Genomic DNA, 17,220 nt, shown 5'->3' with positions numbered 1-17,220 from the left:
AAAACCCATTACATCACTGAAAGGCTCACATTTCAGAAACACCTTTTTGCTTTAAGCTTTGAAGAGAAAGCGACTTAGGAGCTCTCTCTTTTCTATTGTTTCTCGTCCCTCCTATGACACAAAAGTTGTTCTTATTTTCTTTTTAAGGCAGGCAACAAGCATTGATTAAGCACTTAACATATACCAGGTACTGTGCTGGGGCTAAAAATATGAGCAAAAAGAAAAGAATTCCTGCCCTCGAGGCCCTTACGCTCTAATAGGGAAAGGCAGCACTTAAAAGGGAATTGAGAAGGGGGCGAGGAAGGGAAGAAGGTACCCACACAGGTGTTTGGGAAGTGAAGATGTTACGTCTGAAACTTTTCTCATAATTCCCAAAGCAGGTGTAACAAACTAGAAAGGCAGGGTGGGAAGTAGGAGATATCAAATTCAAAAGAGGAAAAACAAATGACATTGTTCTTTCTGTGGGACCTGTATGCATAATGTAAGCACAGTATATATGGGTCTTTCTGCTTTAAAATAGAGACCCCTGGTGGACACGTACTATCACAGGGTCTTCATAGCACCAACATATTGCAGACATGCAATAAATGTTAAACTGTAATAGCAGTGGCCAGAAAATGAATTTGCATGTTTCCTGTAGCAGTACTGACTATTAAGGGCACAGACCAGTGAAGAAAAGAATTCTTTAAAAATCAGCTAAACAAACTTTTCAGATTGAGTCAGTGAAGCTATAAACCTTGCAACCTGCTGACCAGCCCTTCCAAGATTTAGCAGCCTTTATCAGTTCTTGTGCTGTGAATTATATTTCCAGTTGAATTTAATTTCAACAAGCATTAATTAGTCACCTACTCTAGGCTTGGCAAAGACAAAAGATGAAAGCTGTCCTTGCCCTTAAGGAGCTTATATTCTGTGGGAGGGAAATAACATGAACACAGATAAATAAATATGAAATAAAGTAGCTTTGGGTTGGTGGAGTAGGGAGACTACTAACAACTAGAAAACAGAAAAGGTTTCCTATAGGACATGATCCCTGAGATCAGCTTTGAAGATCTTGTCACCTTTTCCTGGTTTCTGTTATTTAAGCTGATCCAGTTTTTCTAGGACAATCCATGCTATTTCTGAATTGCAGAAACTATTGGGTAAGGACCATGTGGGACAATTAATTTTAAGTTCTGTTGGTGACATTTCCCAGAACTAGCCAGCAGGAGAAAGCAAGATGCTCCAGTAACTGGGTTTGAGAATGGACCATTGTCAAGACTGGAAACATAATGGTGCATTAGGGGCAGGGTTTGAGAAAGGAAAGTGCTTGGATTTCTAAAGCTGAAAGGAACCCCAGCCATCTAGGTCACCTGAGCCCAGAGGTTAAATGACTATATGTCCCACTGAGGGGAAAAAAATGCAGGGAGACACTCCTACAGTGGGGCCAGTGGGACCCTTTGCAGATTCCTGTCATTTTCTGTCTCAGTCTATCCATTGCTGAGTTCCAGCTGTGGGGAAAACATCTGATGAACAACTTATTACCACTTAGACCTGACTCCAAAGCTGCTGGTGCAATTACAACAGATGACACCTCTGTCCAGCTGACAAGGTTGTCACGGCTGACAGAAGGGCCTCAAAGCTGGGGAAGCCAGGTGGGCCAGGAAGTCCCAGTCTGCTAAAGTGCTGTCCCCAACGTACAGGTAGTGTAGGGGTGACAAGGTGGGGTGCTGTGACTGTTCTAGGAGCTACTTCAAGGTCAACCAGGCCCTTGGCAGAGGGATCAAATAGTCATGTCTTCATAGTGCTTTCCCCATTACAAAAGCCCCTTTCCTCACAGTAACCCTATGAGTACAAATATCTCCCGTTTTACAGACGAGGACATTAAAGAAGTTAAATACCTTACCCATCCTTAGCTATATAGCCAATATCAGAGTCTGGTTTTGAGCCCAGGTCTTGTGACTCCAAGCTCATCCCAGTTAGGGGCCTTCAGGATTAATTAGAAGTAATAGCATGGGCAATAGAGGATGCAAATAGAGACCCAAGTTTTTAACTAGAGCCTAGCTCTGCTACTCAGTACTTGTTTGACCTTGAACAAATCACTCAGAACTTTTAGGATTTAATTTCCTCATCTGTAAAATCTAAATTGATGGTACCATAAACCAAATCAGTAGAATGAGCATCATTTTCCTGAGATTTTACTGTAACAGATTCGAGATGGAAATGATGGGTAGCAAAATAAAAGAATAAGATTTTGCTTTGACTGATGTTAAAACACACACACACACAGAGAAAAGGAGATGTAATTAATCTATTGGGATGAGGGAGGTTCTTGAAAAGCTTAATCAGTGACTAACGGGAGGTAACGTGTGCAAATCCTCAATGGCGGAACTAATGTCATGACCAGGATTAGAAGGATTACTTGGATCCAAAAGAAAATGCCTGGCTACCAGGAGAAAAGCTTTCTGCCTTCAGGCTCCCCTAGAGGGTACGAAAACAGAAGGCAAAGGGTAGCTATTTGACCTTTGAAACTGAACCCTTCATGAAATAGCAAGCAAATAGTTAAAAACAGTACTACTTGGTAAGGTCACCAGATGTGGACAAAATGTTTCAGGGTTTTCCTTCATACAATGATACAGCAGTTACCATTTTTTAGCCTCGCATTATTTTCCAAGTTGTGGAATTCATCTTTTTGTGAAATGGACCCTTTAGACAGTCTGAAGCCTATGGAGACCCCTTCTCAGAATGATGTTTGTAAATGCCTAAAGTAAATTCCATAAGATTACAAAGGAAACCAATTCTATTGAAATGAAGTTATCAGAATATTAAGAAAACAAATTCACAGACCCCAAGTTAGGAAGCCTCACTGAGGCTCTTTGTCTATCAGAGCTAAAAGTGATCTTGAAAATTATCTCCAAATCCCCTGTTTTACAGATGAAGAAACTGAGGGCCACAGGTATAAAGTGACTTTCCCGAAGTTGCAGCTGGACCCAGAAGCTAAATTTCCTAAATCTGCATCTAGTGTTTTATCTTTAGAACTATAAAGGACTGGCAACTGGATTTGGAGTCAAGAAGATCTGAGTTCAAATCCTGCTTCACATACTTACTAGTTTTCTGACTCTGGGCAAATTGCTTAATCTCTCTGCCTCAGTTTCCTCATTTGTAAAATGAAAGAGGTTCAACTCAATGGTTCCTTCTAGCTCCAAAACTTTTTTTCTAGATTAGCGTCCCACCTAATGTGGGAGTTCTTTCTATAACAGCCCTAACAGGTGGCCAGACTCTTGTCTTCACTTTCCAGGTTGATGTGTTTATGCAAACTTAGGAGTTTACACTGAATGTATACAAATATGTAACAGTGGAATGTATGCATTCCCTGTGTACCATCACTTTTCTTTGACTTTGCTGGTGGAGATCATTTATGTTCTTTGGTACCCTCTAGGCAAAGTATGTGATCTAATCTAAGCCAACAAGCAGCATTAATTAAGCTCTTATTGTGTGCCAAGCACAAGACAGATAAAGAAAGGGAAAAATGCAGTCCCTGCCCTCAAGGAGGCAAGGAGACCAAGCAGAGAATTGTAATTCCTATTACAGTAGTCTAGGTGTGAGGCGATAAGGTCTTGCACTAAGCTGGCAGCTATCTAAACCTTATTTTCAAAGTGGATATGTGAAAACATTGGAATGGCTTGCCCTGGACATATGGTCTGATCAGTCTTGATGCCAGGGATATTCCACTGTGGACCATGACAGCTTTTGGAAAGAAAAACCTCCCTTTGGGTTCATCAACCAAAACCTTAGAATTGAACCCTCAGTTCTTTTGAGTGCATGTGACCAGAAAATACCTTGTAGCAACCAACATTTTTGTTGCATGATTTGTTTGATTGAAAAAGTATACCTCCCATGATAAATTTTTGAAGGGCAACTGTTCTTTATTAATTTTAGTCCACTCTAGTTACACAAACTAGGCAGAGAGCCAACCAGACAGAAGGAGACACTCTGTAGTTGGTATGGTTTTCTGAGAGATGTCAGAATTCTTTTGTTGAGGATACCTGTATCAAAACAAATGGAACAAATGAATTCAGAAAGGGTAGAGTGCTTGTTGCTAGATCTAACAATTCACAGATGGGGAAGAATTCTTTCTATGTTGGTATCTCATGCTAGCCAGGATTGTAGAGTCAGTGACTGTTTATTGAGATGAGACTTCCTAAAAGGGGGAATGCTATGGGATGGGATGATAAGCCAGGGCTATCCCCCAGTATTCTACTCGTGCCTCCCCACACTCCCATGTGTGTTGGGTTAATTCCTTTCCCAAGAGCCAAGGAAACTGTCCCTAAGATTTGGTTGGCCCCAAGTGCTGAAGATAGAGACTCTTAGTAGTTTCCTAGGGGGCTCAGTCCATGATGACATGTCTTCCTGTTCACTTAAAACATAAAAAGGCCCATCTATGGTAATTCAAGTTCCCTCAGATCTGTTAGATGTACCAATGCATTCAGAATTCCCATCCCCTATCCTCATGACCTCATGTTTTCTTAGGGGAGCAAGGAAGCCATCTGTCCCTGAGCTAAGTGTTGTATCATTGTATAGTCTCCTCCTATACTATGGCTAGGTAAACCTTTGGTTAACTGTTTAATGACCTACATGTCACTCCTTTCATTCAAATATCTATCCTGAACTACCAAGGGCCAGCCTGATCCAGGCCTAGAATTCATCAGTGAGGCACCTCTTTCAATCACTTGATCCAACTGATTAAAATAGCTTTTATTTTTCTTGGTCAAGTGACCAGGAAGGTTAGAGGGTGTTGATTAAGTAACAAGAAAGTTTTGGGTGCTTTAGAATTAGACAGTTAAAATCCTTTTTTTTTTTCCTAGTACAATTCTGGTTAGGGAAATAGTGCATTGGAAAATCTGTGACAGTGACCAGCTGTAGGTCTGGTTTACAAGTTTACCCAGTCTCCTAAGGGACAAGTTTGCACATTGTCATGGCTCATTGTCCCAGATTACATTCAGATCATCAAGGGCACATGGCAGGCACCGACAGGATCATGGATTTAGAGCTAGAAGAGACTTTAGAAGTTACCAAGTGCAACCATTTTATTTTATAGAAGAGGGAACTGAGGGCCAGAGAATTTAGGTGATTTACCCAGAGTCACCTACCTAATAAATGTCTGAAGCACGATTCAAACCCACATCCCTGACTCAAGCATAGCACTCTCTACTCTCAAATACCTAATAAATTTGAGTCCTTAATGCTTCCAATGTATAAGTTGAATATTTACCAACTATCTATTCCATGTGGGTTCTTAGAAGGATGTAAAAGCTGTTTTTGCATGACCAATGTGTCAAGAAAGGGAGATATTTGAAGAATTAATTCTTAGATTTTTTTTCCTTTGGTCCAGACCAGGCCTATGATCTCACAGGTATAGGAATCTCTCTCTGCTAATGTGGTTCAGTACCTGCACGTAGTAACTTAAGAGTCTTTGAGAATTTCCTGGGATACTGAGAGGTGAGCTTGACACATGCAGTAGGAATTAGGCCCTGCTGTCCTGCCTCAGAGGCCAGCTCTCAATTAGACACAGATTATTTTGTAGTTGGCATTCTTAGCAACACATTATAAAATCAGCTGGGCATGTCAATCCAGTGAGGACTTTATCAGTTCCTTCCATGTACAAGGTACTGTGATAGGATGCTGTGGCCAGGGGGAAGAAAAAGGAATTTTGTAGTCCTTGCCCTCAGGAAGCTTGTAGTTTAATGGGGAAGCTAAGCCGTGCACATGATTAACTATAATATAACAGTTGATATAAAAGGCATTGCATAATGGATAGAGGTCTGATCTAGGTTCAGCTCCTGCCTCTGACTAGCTGTGTGACTGTGGGCAAATCACTTAATCCCTCAGTAACCCCAAGCAACTCCCTAAGATTATAATTAGAGACGAGTGGCCAATACGCATCGGTAGAGAGAGCTTCCATAAGTGTTCCCACATACAGATGGCGTCACATTTTTGGATCAAATAAGATAACGTTTGTGAAACATTTAGTGCACTGTCTGTCACAGAGGAGGTGCTTAATAAATGCTCGTCCTCTCCCTTTCCTTCCCCCCATTCAAAAAATAAACATCTTATTGAATATACACAGAATATATTGGGTAAATCTGGAGTAAGTCACCAAATGCTTTTAAATTTGATTCACCTCAACACTTCAACTGAACATTTATTAAGCATCTACTGTGTGCTTGGTTCTGGGGACACAAATACAAATAATAAAACAACCCTTATTTTCAAAGAGCTTACAGTCTAACAAACTACTTTCCCAAGTCTTGTTGAGCAAAATTCTTTCTATCATTTATATATCACAGACAAAACCAACCAGCCTGTATGTCTTGAAGTTCTGCTCTTTTGCCAAGCACTGTGCTAGATGACAAAGATAAGGCAAGCATGAAATAGACCTGCCTTCAAAGAGCTTACGGTCTAACCAATGGAGATGCCACGCATATGTAAACACACACATCGTGTATGTATGTGTTTATATAGAAGTGTAATATACGTATTTTATGTATATGGGGTGTGTGTTATACATACATACATACATACAAAACCGATGCAAGATGATTGGGGGAGGGGGTTAGGGAAAGATTTTGTGGAGAAAGTGGCATAGGAGCTGATCTTTGAAGGAAATCAGAGCCATCATTGAATTAAGCCTAGATTTTAGCCACACCTTTCTAGTAAGGATCATCCCAAGAAATAAGAGAAATAATTGCATTTTTATTAAATTATTATCTAGCCACTGTTTGCTAAATTCTGCACTAGAATCTGTATAAAACCTCTTCCAGGTCGGGTCTGTGCCATGCAGGAGTTTGCTCTCTGAAGTGTTTGTCCAATGCCATGGCGCTTTTTTTTTTCAATAGGTGTTGAACGGAGACGCATCTATGACATCGTGAATGTGTTGGAGTCCCTGCATATGGTTAGCCGAGTGGCCAAAAATCAATATGGCTGGCATGGACGGCATGGCCTCCAGAAAACCTTGAAGAACCTCCAGAGACTAGGAGAGGAACAGAAATATGAAGAACAGATGGCCTATTTTCACCAAAAGGAGCTCGACCTAGTGGAGTATAAATTTGGAGAGCGGAAAAGGGAGGGCTTCCTAGATTCCCAAGACCAACAGTTATTGTATTTCTCTGAGCCTGATTGTACCTCTGGTGAGTTTGCTGACCACCTAGGGAACAGAGAGAGCTGTGCTCCCCAAAGAGTTTCAGCACTAGGGTGAACAGTGTTAAATCTTTAGCTTTAGAGAGTTCCTCCAATTCCCATTTTCTGTCCCAGAATTCTCTCCCATCCAATCCAATAAGCATTTATCACATAATTAATAATAAGGGTGGATGATAGAGGACTGACCTGTGACTTCATTCATATAGGGAGCTATCAGATGAGGAAACTCCTCCTGCCAATGCAAGTTGTCACCTTCTCTTCAACTTAGAAAGCTGCCTAGAGCCCTGAGAGGTTAAGAGGTTTACCCTGGAGATGGCATCTTAAGGTTTGCAGAGCAAACCTACATTTTACAATTATTATCTTATTTAATCCTCAGTTTGTTTCAATACACATTTATTAAGCACCTGCTATGTCCCAGGCACTAATCCTGTGGGCAAGTGCTGCTGTTATCCCCCTTTTACAGATGAGGAAACTGAGGCAACCGAGGTTAAGTGACTTGCCCACGGTCACACAGCTATTGAGTATCCGAGGTGGGATTTGAACTTGGGTCTTCCTGTGAGTTCAGTACTCTGTCCATCATGCCACCTAAGGTGTTTACTGCATGCTAGGTGCTGGGGAATTCAAAGACGGAAAGGAAAATATTCTGTGACTTAGCACAATACTTTGCTTATAGTAGATGATAAATGTTCATTGAATTGGATTTTCCTTAAGCTTTCATGGTGACTCCTCCAAGATTTAGTGATTCATCTCTGATGTTAGACCAATATTTCAGTACACTCTTCTTATTAATTTTGGAGTGTTTTTTTGTTTTTGTTTTTTGTCCAGAGCTGTGATTTTTATGGCAAATAATTCAGATCGACAAGTATTCTTAGAGAGTTGCCTGAGGCATTAAGTGTCTGAGAGACTTGCCCGGAGTCACACAGCTAGTAAGTGTTTGAGGTCCAATTTGAACTCAGGTCTTCCTGACTCCTTGCCCAGCACTTCCATGCATCCTCCATAGACAATACTCATTTGACTAGGCCTTTTTTTTTAAGCACACACAGGCACAGTGCAACAGTCTTGCTACTTTTGCATTTTGTTTTGCTGTTGCTGTTTTCCATAATAGCCTTGCTTTGATGACTACTTGAAAGGTTACATGTTAATTCCAGTAACAGTTTCACTTGCTTGAAACATTTTGATACTCTCTTTGATACTATCTTCAGCTTGCAGAGGTTGATGCAAACTTAAATCAGCAAAAACAAGAGAACACTATATAACACTACCCACAGTAATTGAAAGACAAACACTGTTAAAGGCACTGGTATTCGGTCCAATTCCGTAGCCCATCTTGAGTAGCTAAGGGCCTGGACTTGCAATTAAGAAATTGAACTAGCTATGTAACCCTGGACAAGTCAGTGAAGCTCTCTCTGTGTGTCTCAACTACTCATCTGTGAATGGGGGGCCCAGGGGATGGGAAGGATTCAGTTGCTTCTCAAAGGCCCTTCTTGGAAGAGAGGTGGAGTAGACTGCAGATACACAATGAGGCATGTGTGGTCAGATTTGGTCAATGTGTTGAGTTTTTTTTACAAAACTATTCTTCTTTGTCACATGAAAGGACATTGTTAAACAGGATGGAAGGTAATGGGAAATGAGTTTTGTTTCTGAAAAAAATGCATATCAGTAAAACATTTGCCTGTAAGCTCCTTGAGGTCAGTGACTGTCTTCTTTATATCCTCAGGGCTTAGCACAGTGCCTGGCACCAAGTAGGCACTTAATAAATGTTTATTGAATTGAAAAGACCAAGTAATTGTCCCCAGAACCAGTTTTAAGCTACCCAAGAAAATAATTGCTTTGTAATTATGATCTTGCCTCATTCTATAGGTCAAATTATATCCCCATCTGGCATGGTGTGAGGGATACAGAGATGACCTTGGAGTCAAAATCTGTGACCCTGGCTTCCAATGTAATCACGTTTCTGTTTAAATGGGAAATGGTCAGGAAAGATCCTGCTGCTGTAAGGAGGTAGAAGAAGATCTCTAAGATCCTGGGTGATGCCCCAGGTAACTCCTTTAGGACTATAAACTGCAGAAAAGGTGTTTGTCCACATTAGTAAAGAGCATTCGCTACTCCAATGAAATCCTGCACCTGGACCAAAAACAGACTCTCTTGACGGGCATAATCCTTGTTCAGTTTCAGAACCGTCCTTTGAATGGGCTGCCTTGTAGGGACTGTTGACCCATGACTTGGTGCAGCCTTTGCCTGAAGAGGTTCCTGTTGACTCACGTGTTTTCTTCTCTTTGTAGCATCTGCAAACAGCAGGAAGGACAAATCTTTGCGAATTATGAGCCAGAAGTTCGTCATGCTGTTCCTTGTTTCCAAGACTAAGATAGTCACCCTAGACGTCGCCGCCAAGATCCTGATTGAAGAGAGTCAGGATGTGGCTGATCATAGCAAGTTTAAAAGTAAGAATCTGGTCACTTAACCCCAATTGCCTCATATAATTTAAAAAAAAAAAGAATCTGACCACAAACACTGTCTGATGCTAAGTAAAGAACTCCATACAGTTTTCTCCTAATTTTCTCCTATTCTGTTTCTGAGCAAAGGCAGATGATTGTAATTTTAGACAACTGAAAAGGGGGGGGTCTCAACAGTATTAGAGAAATCGTTTAGTCCCACTCTCTTGTTTTACAGTTGAGGAAACTGAGGCCCAGGCAGAAGAGTAAAGAAATAAAATGATAAGAAATAGCAGGACCAAGAATAGAACTTGGGTCTACTCCCCTTTCCTCCAGCAGTTCAGATGAAGCCACTGAGACAGCTAGGTGGTACAGTGAATAGAGAATGGACTTAGAATCATGAAGTCCTTAGATAAGTCTTAGCTCTGTGACCTGGGAAAGTCATCCAACATCTCTGAGACTCAGCATCCTCTTCTATCAAACGGGGATAATAATCCTGCCTACCTTGAAGAATTGTTGCAAGGTTCCAATGAGGTAGCACACGCAGGGCGCTCTGTACACCTTAAAGCACCATATAGATGCCTTGTTCAGGACCATGAAGCTTCCCAGTCTCATGCTCCTTGCTCCTTGCCCCCTCTACAGCAGCCTAGCTAATCACTAAAACACTGCTTCCTGCCCTCCCATAAACTTCTCGGAGAAAGAGGTAGCAAGTGTTCTCCTCGCAGTGGCCAGTGGAAAGGGGAAGACAATACTGGTGCTGCAAATGCCAATCTGTATGTAAGGGCGAGAGGGCCACCGGTGTTCCTGTTTTGTCCTTGTGTCTGAGACTGAGTGTCTGGGTTCTCTTCCTTTTCCTCCCACTCTCTGCATAGTCTTGTGAAGACTGGGAACACAGAACATTGTTAGGAATGCTTAGGCTAGTGAGGATTTGAACGGATGATATTAATTGTTATTATTATTATTATTGTAAAAATGATGACAATATTATTTATATAGCATTTTCCATGTGTTATAATTATAATGATGATGACGATGACAATAATATCATTTACATAGCACTTTACATGTAATTATTATAATGATGGTGATGGTAGTAATAGTATCCTTTATGTAGCACTTTACCTATGTTAAAATAATTATTATAATGATGATGACAACAATACTATCATTTACATATGTTATCTCATTTGATCCTTACAAAAACCCTGGGAAGTGGATGCTAATGTAATCCCCATTTTATAAATGAGGAAACTGAGGCTGGGAGAGGTTAAGTAACTTCCCCAGAGTCCCATAGCCCGGGAAATGTCTAAGCAAGTGTTTGAACTCAGGTCTTCATTACATAGAGACCAGTACTCTCTCCATTATGTCCATAACACTACCATGCTGCCACACATTACCTAGTTAGGTCATGGCACCTTGACGATGAAATTTGCAGAGTACTCATTATTCAGAATATAAGCTCCTGGAAGGCAGGGACTATTTTTGTTTTTTCTCTGTATCCTCAGTGCCTGTCACATAGCAAGCATTTAATAAAGACTTGTTGATTAAGTGATCATTTGAAATAAGTGACAGGCTATAGATTTAGAACTGGAAGGGTCCTTGAAGGCCCTTTATTTCAAACCCATTGTTTAACAGGTGAGGAAACAGGTCCAAAGGTAGGAGTCCTTGCCCACAGTTACACAGGTAGTAAGTGGCTCAGCCAGCATTCAAACCCAAGCCCTCCGACTCTAGACTTAGCACTTCCCACTGCACCATCCTGCTGATTTAGTTTGACCCTGTAGGTAAAGACAATAGCAGTTAGCTCACTGAGGCCCTGGGATTGGTTTACCCAGCTCCTTTCTTTGGTATAGCATCTAGTTTCTACTGTACCTTTGCAGCCATCTTAGGCAAGGGAAGAAAATCTCAAGGGCTCGTAAATGAGGCTTCCAGACAGTGGTAGAAAGATCCCTTTCACTCTATCTTCTCTCTTGAAGGAGAGTGGAATTACTACCTTTCCCATTTAGATGGAGCTCTTCCTAGAAACCATCAACTGCCTAAAAAGAAATTGTCACAGCCTTATTTATCTTCCGAGTTTTGTGTGTTTTCTACTCTGAGCTGAATATAACTTCCTGAAATGTTCTCTGGAAATTGAGTTTTTTAATCTCTTTCTGGAAACGTGGGAAATTTGAAGGAATACTTTGTCTCACCGAGGCAGTGGCTGGCATGTGTTATAGTGAAAAGCATAGCTGAACTTGGAGTGCTCGGACCTGTAAACCTATGATCTTGTGATCCGAGTTCAAACCCTGGTTCTACTTCCTACCTAGGCCTCAACTTCCTAAAATGAGGAAATTGGATTAAGTAGTCTCCGAGGTTCCAACCAACTGTAGGTCTATACTCCTCTGATCCAAATTCCAGGCGTTTTAGATGAAGAAGCCACGATCCAAGTCACATTGCCAATTACAGCAATACCTCAGGGACCATAAGCCTTTCATAGGACCTTGGGAGTCCCAGCCATCTCTACAGAGGTGCTGTTTAGAAATTCCCTTCTTCTCTATTAGAACTAACATGGCAGCCTACGGGTGACCTCCTTCAGAGACCACAGGGCCCGCTTTTGACAGCGCCATAAATTATAATTCCTATTTACCAGCACTTTCTTTAAAGAATTAATTTTCCTAGTTGGTGTTTTCACCTTTGATTCCTGTCCCTCCACTCTCTCCACTGCCAAGGTGCATCATAGAGGAAGTGGGGAGCTATTGGAATAAAGGATACTACAAATATTGTCCACTGAGTCCCATGCAATTTAACACAAAGAAAGCTGACAAGTGTGTACTTAAGTCCTCCTCCTCACTGCCTAGGTTTATATGGTGCTACAGAAACCTTCCCTAGGCCCTGAACCCAGCAGTCCTGGGGACCTCGAACCATGTAACCATCACTGGGTTTTATCTCTCAGCAAAGGTACGAAGGCTGTATGACATTGCCAACGTTCTGACCAGCCTGGTGCTAATTAAGAAAGTCCATGTGACAGAAGAGCGAGGTCGGAAGCCAGCATTCAAATGGATTGGTCCTGTGGATTTCAGCACAGAAAATGGTAGGTTGGGGGCATGCCTAGAGGCTTGTTTTATTTGCTATTCCAAATCAAACAGGATTCTTGTATTTTATAACTGTCAAGGCTGATTTTTCTCTCTTTGCACCCAATCACATGCAAAACTGTTAAGTTTCAGTATAGCTTGGAAACTAGATTCTTTTAAAAAATAATATTTTGTTGATGCTTTTCTTTTGGAACAAACTGATTCATTCACTATGCCTGACAGAAAATGCCTAATTCTGTACCTGTAATCCGTCACCCCTCTTCCAGGAGAAGGGATATATTTCATCATCTGCCCTCTGGATCAAGGGTTCTTAACTATGTTAGTGTCATGGACTGGACCCCTATGTCACTGTAGTGAGTGAAGCCTGACTGACCCTTTTTCACCATAATGTTTTTAAATGCATCAAGTAAAATACATAGGATCATAAAGAAAACCAGTTGTGTTGAAATGCAATTATCAAAAAAAAAAATTTTTTTTTTAAGTTCACAGACCCAAAATTAAGAATGCATGCTCTGGAGTCAAGATGAGTCAATTACATTCATTTATTTCTATCACTGTCATTTCCCAGTATCATTCTCCACCCCTGCTACTTCTCCATTGAACCCTCTTTTAGGACAAAAAAAGTAGAGTTAAGCGAGCCTACCTGACACACTGACCAGGTCTGACAGTGCATGCCTTGTTCTGTATCAGTAGTGCACCACCTCTTTATCAAGAAGAAAGAGCTGTTTCATTTCATCATCTGCCCTCTAGAGTCAGGATTGGTCATTGCATCGAGCTGATTCTGGTGCCTTAGTGTTGTTTTTCCTTTACATTCTTATGGGGTTTGTATCTTATTGTTCTCTCCAAATACACAGACTGAGACTCAACAGTGCCTTCAGACATTTACTAGCTTTGTGACCTTGGCCAAGTCACCTAACCCCAATTGCCCTCCCTCCCTTCCAAAAAAAAAAAAAGACTCAACAAAGGAAGGAAGGAATAAAATTCTGAGATCCCAGATCTGACATTGTCAGTCAGCAGAATCTTGGATTTCATTTCTAAGTTTTGTCAGATGTTTGGACCCTTAGCAATTGCAAAAGAAACATTATTTTCAAGTCTGATTCTAAATCTTACAGTAGCAGAATAAAGCATTTTATTTGTGTTAAAAAGAAATAAAAGCTACTAGATAAGGTGAAAATTGCATTAACTGCTGTATCATAACTGAAAATGGAAAAGATTGACATTGTAGGAACTATTTCCTTTGAAAATCAATTTTAAAAGGTATTACACAGCATCATCTTGCCACACTGTAAAATATAAGAACACAATCTTGAACTTAGGCTGGTATTAATGTAAGGGATCAGAGCCTGACTCTCATTATGATTGATATTGTAGATGGTAGCTCTTCTGCTCAGAAAAATACATGCTGTTTGCAGGTTTGGGTTTTTTCTTTTTCTTTTTTTTAGTAGTTCAGCTAATTTTGATGCTAACAATGTAAACTCAACCAAGCTTTTTTTTTTCTTTTAATTGTGTTTGTTTACTCGTCTATCTATCTTAACTTTTTGGGTATCCTGGGTCCCTTTAGCAGACCAGTGAAGGTTATGTACCCTTTCTCTGAATAATGTTTTTAAATCCACAAATTAAAATATGTAGGATTACAAAGGAAGCCAATTATAATGAAATACAGATATCAAACTATTTTTTAAAAAATAAAATAAGTTCACAGAACCCTACTTAAGGGAAGGGGAAAATAATAAGCCAGGTGTGTATATGTTGAGGGAAAAAAAGTGGGAAATAAGATTAGAACAGAGCCAGGTTATAGAAGGCCTTGAAAAGGCCAACGAGTTTGAGATGAATGTGGTAGGCAGTAGGGAGCCATAGTAGGTTCATGAATAGGAGTGTTACCTGATGAAGTCAGTTTTTAAGAACAATATGTTCTAATGATGTAATTTTCAAGTTGGAAGAAGATTGAAGTAAGGAGACCAGCAAAGAGGGTGTTCTTTAAGGCAGTCTGAAGAGGAGATACTTGAGTTGGACTACAAAGGATAGGAAGGAGTTAGACTGACAAGGAGAGAAAAAACTATATCGGTAAAAATATAAGCTACCCATTTTTTTCTTAAATCTCGTTTGTACAAACCTAAGAAGGACCTATAGGTGATTTTATTTTTAGTGAATACCCATTCTTTTTTTTATTGTTTCAAAAATATTATTTCATCATTATTATTAATGATAATATTTATATAGAACTTTAAGATTTGCAAAGCACTTTACAAATGTCTCATTTGACCCTTATAACAAGTCTGGGAAGTAGGAGCTTTTCTTCTTCCCATTTTACAGTTGAGGAATCTAAGGCTTAAGAGCTTAAGTTACTTGCCCAGGATCACAAAAGCTAGTAAGTGTCTAAGGCTGGATTTGAATTTGGGTCTTCCCAATTCCAGATCCAGTGCTTTATTCACAGTGCCCCCATTCAGAACAAGACTCTGTGTGTGTGTGTGTGTGTGTGTGTGTGTGTGTGTGTTTGTGTGTACAGATACATACATATATATGTATGTGTGTATGTATATATATATATATGCATGCATGCATGTACATGTGAGTATGAATGTGTATTTCAGTTAAAGCTGAGGCAGTTATTATAGCTCCATAGCAAACTAAATGTAAAAAGAGTCTAACTATAGGAAATCAATCATTTGCAATATTATGTAAATTCCTCATCAACCCATCTTCCCTGATTTTTATGTTTTCTACAAAGGGATAAATTAAAGTTCTGTGAAGAAAACAATTGCATTCTTTATCAAATTTACCTTTTTCCAAGGCACAAATCACCATATTCTCATTGTGCTTTGTATCCAGAAATCTTAATTAAAGTATTATCATTTTTATTTTATAATTTCATAAGGAAATGGAGTATTTTGCAAACACTGTAATTTGGGGCACCAAAGTTTTAGCAAGAGATAGTTATTTTATATTTTTCTAGACGTCATCCATCTATAGATAAATTCAGGAGTCAGAATTATAAGGCTGTGATTAAATTGAGAAGACCAGTCTTACTTAACCTCTCCTGTAGAAGAACAAATGTTCTTTAGACTTGTTCTAGACTTGTTCGACTTGTTCTGCTCCCCCTCAGGCACCATCTAGTTCAGCCCCCCTCATTTTACATATGAGGAAACTAAGGCCCAGCAAAATCAAGCATTTGGCCCCACACAGGTTGTGAGCCTCAGACCAAGTCTGTTGACTGCAGAGCTTGCCTTAAAATGTCATTTTGTGCCTTGGGGGACAGCAAGTTCCCCATCAATCTGAGTTGTTAAGCAGAGGCTGGGCAGCTGTTAGGAATAATGTAGAAGGGATTCATGTTTAGGATAAGGGTTAATATCTGTGTGTGTATGCACATGTGTAATATATGCACGTATACATACAAACATGTACACATGTGTATACACACACACATTCGAGTTTATCTCCATGGTCAGCAAATTCCTGTGTTTATACTATTTTTTGATTCCTGGTTTTGTTCCGACTCAAGCCTTGTTGCTCTAACTGCAGTGAGTGTCGTCGTGATACAACATTCTAAATGAATTCCTTTATGCAGGTGAACAACTTGTAGATGTCTCAACATCTGCTCTACCAGAACTGAAAACAGAGCCTCGCTCCCCTTTTCAGCCCCGTGTGAAGCAGAGACTCGCCCGCCATAGCTCCTTCCACATGATCCCCACTTCAGATGGGATCAAAAGGAAAGTGAGCTCAGAACCCAACAGCCCTCGCCGAAGAGAGCAAGGTAATTAAGAAGAGCCACACTAGGTACAGTCTCTGGCATTGGTGCTTAATAATGTTGATTGATATAAAATCTGGTCAATAATAATAACAGTAATTATTTTCTTCTGCTGCTAAAGACTTTTTCTGCTACTTTATTGTGGCTTGAAAGTGACAACAGGTTCTTAATAGTTGTACCAGTGGAGAGCAAATGTGCAGCCACCTACCATCAAGATGGGGGTGAACTTAATGGCCTTTGACCCATCCCTTCCAGCTCTAGAGCCACAGTGCTCCTGTGATACAATTTTGGACTGTAATCATTCAGTGGTGAATGTGGATTTTTGCTGTGTCTCATCGGTGTTGTATAAGGAGACTTTTTCAGTCCTTAATAATAAGCCTCCCACTTTGCTTTGCAGGTTCAGATGAATATTGCTCAAAAATAGTCAACCTGGCAGCTGCCTGCAGGCAGAAAATAGATAAAGATTCACAGTAAGTAGTCTTGAAAATGCATTTTATCAGGAAGACGAATTCAGATTCTGACTCTGGCAATGAATAGCTCTCTGACCATCAGCAAGTCATTAAATATTTTTGACCCTCAGTGTTCTCATGTGTAAAATGGAACTGGTAATACCTACCTCCCAAAGGGGTTGGGAGGTTCAAGTGAGATAATATTTTCAAAACACTTTGAAAACTTCAGATCACTCTGTAAATGCCAGTTGTCATTTTGTTATGGACCTGGGATGAGCCTTCTGAACCCAGCTCATGAGATCATAGATTTGGCGGTCACCTAGTCCAAAGCTCCCCATTTTACGTGTGAAGAA

At 40.3% G+C, this 17,220-nt stretch overlaps 1 protein-coding gene across 1 annotated transcript in view; it reads left to right on the top strand.

Moving 5' to 3' along the window:
* The window catches only part of E2F7 (E2F transcription factor 7), a 50,505-nt gene that overhangs the window by 19,181 nt on the left and 14,104 nt on the right, over positions 1–17,220 (top strand). The window contains exons 5-9 of the mRNA XM_020993510.2: positions 6,873–7,163; positions 9,456–9,614; positions 12,535–12,672; positions 16,239–16,424; positions 16,816–16,888. Coding sequence (XP_020849169.1) covers positions 6,873–7,163; positions 9,456–9,614; positions 12,535–12,672; positions 16,239–16,424; positions 16,816–16,888 — 847 coding nt within the window. The remainder of the gene's footprint in view (positions 1–6,872; positions 7,164–9,455; positions 9,615–12,534; positions 12,673–16,238; positions 16,425–16,815; positions 16,889–17,220) is intronic.

Source organism: Phascolarctos cinereus, unplaced genomic scaffold (assembly GCF_003287225.1).
Source record: "Phascolarctos cinereus isolate Bilbo 61053 unplaced genomic scaffold, phaCin_HiC Scaffold_1;HRSCAF=81, whole genome shotgun sequence".
In the NCBI taxonomy this organism is placed as follows: Eukaryota; Metazoa; Chordata; class Mammalia; order Diprotodontia; family Phascolarctidae; genus Phascolarctos; species Phascolarctos cinereus.
Note: the sequence above shows the minus strand (reverse complement) of the source record. Positions and strands in the feature narration are given on the sequence as shown.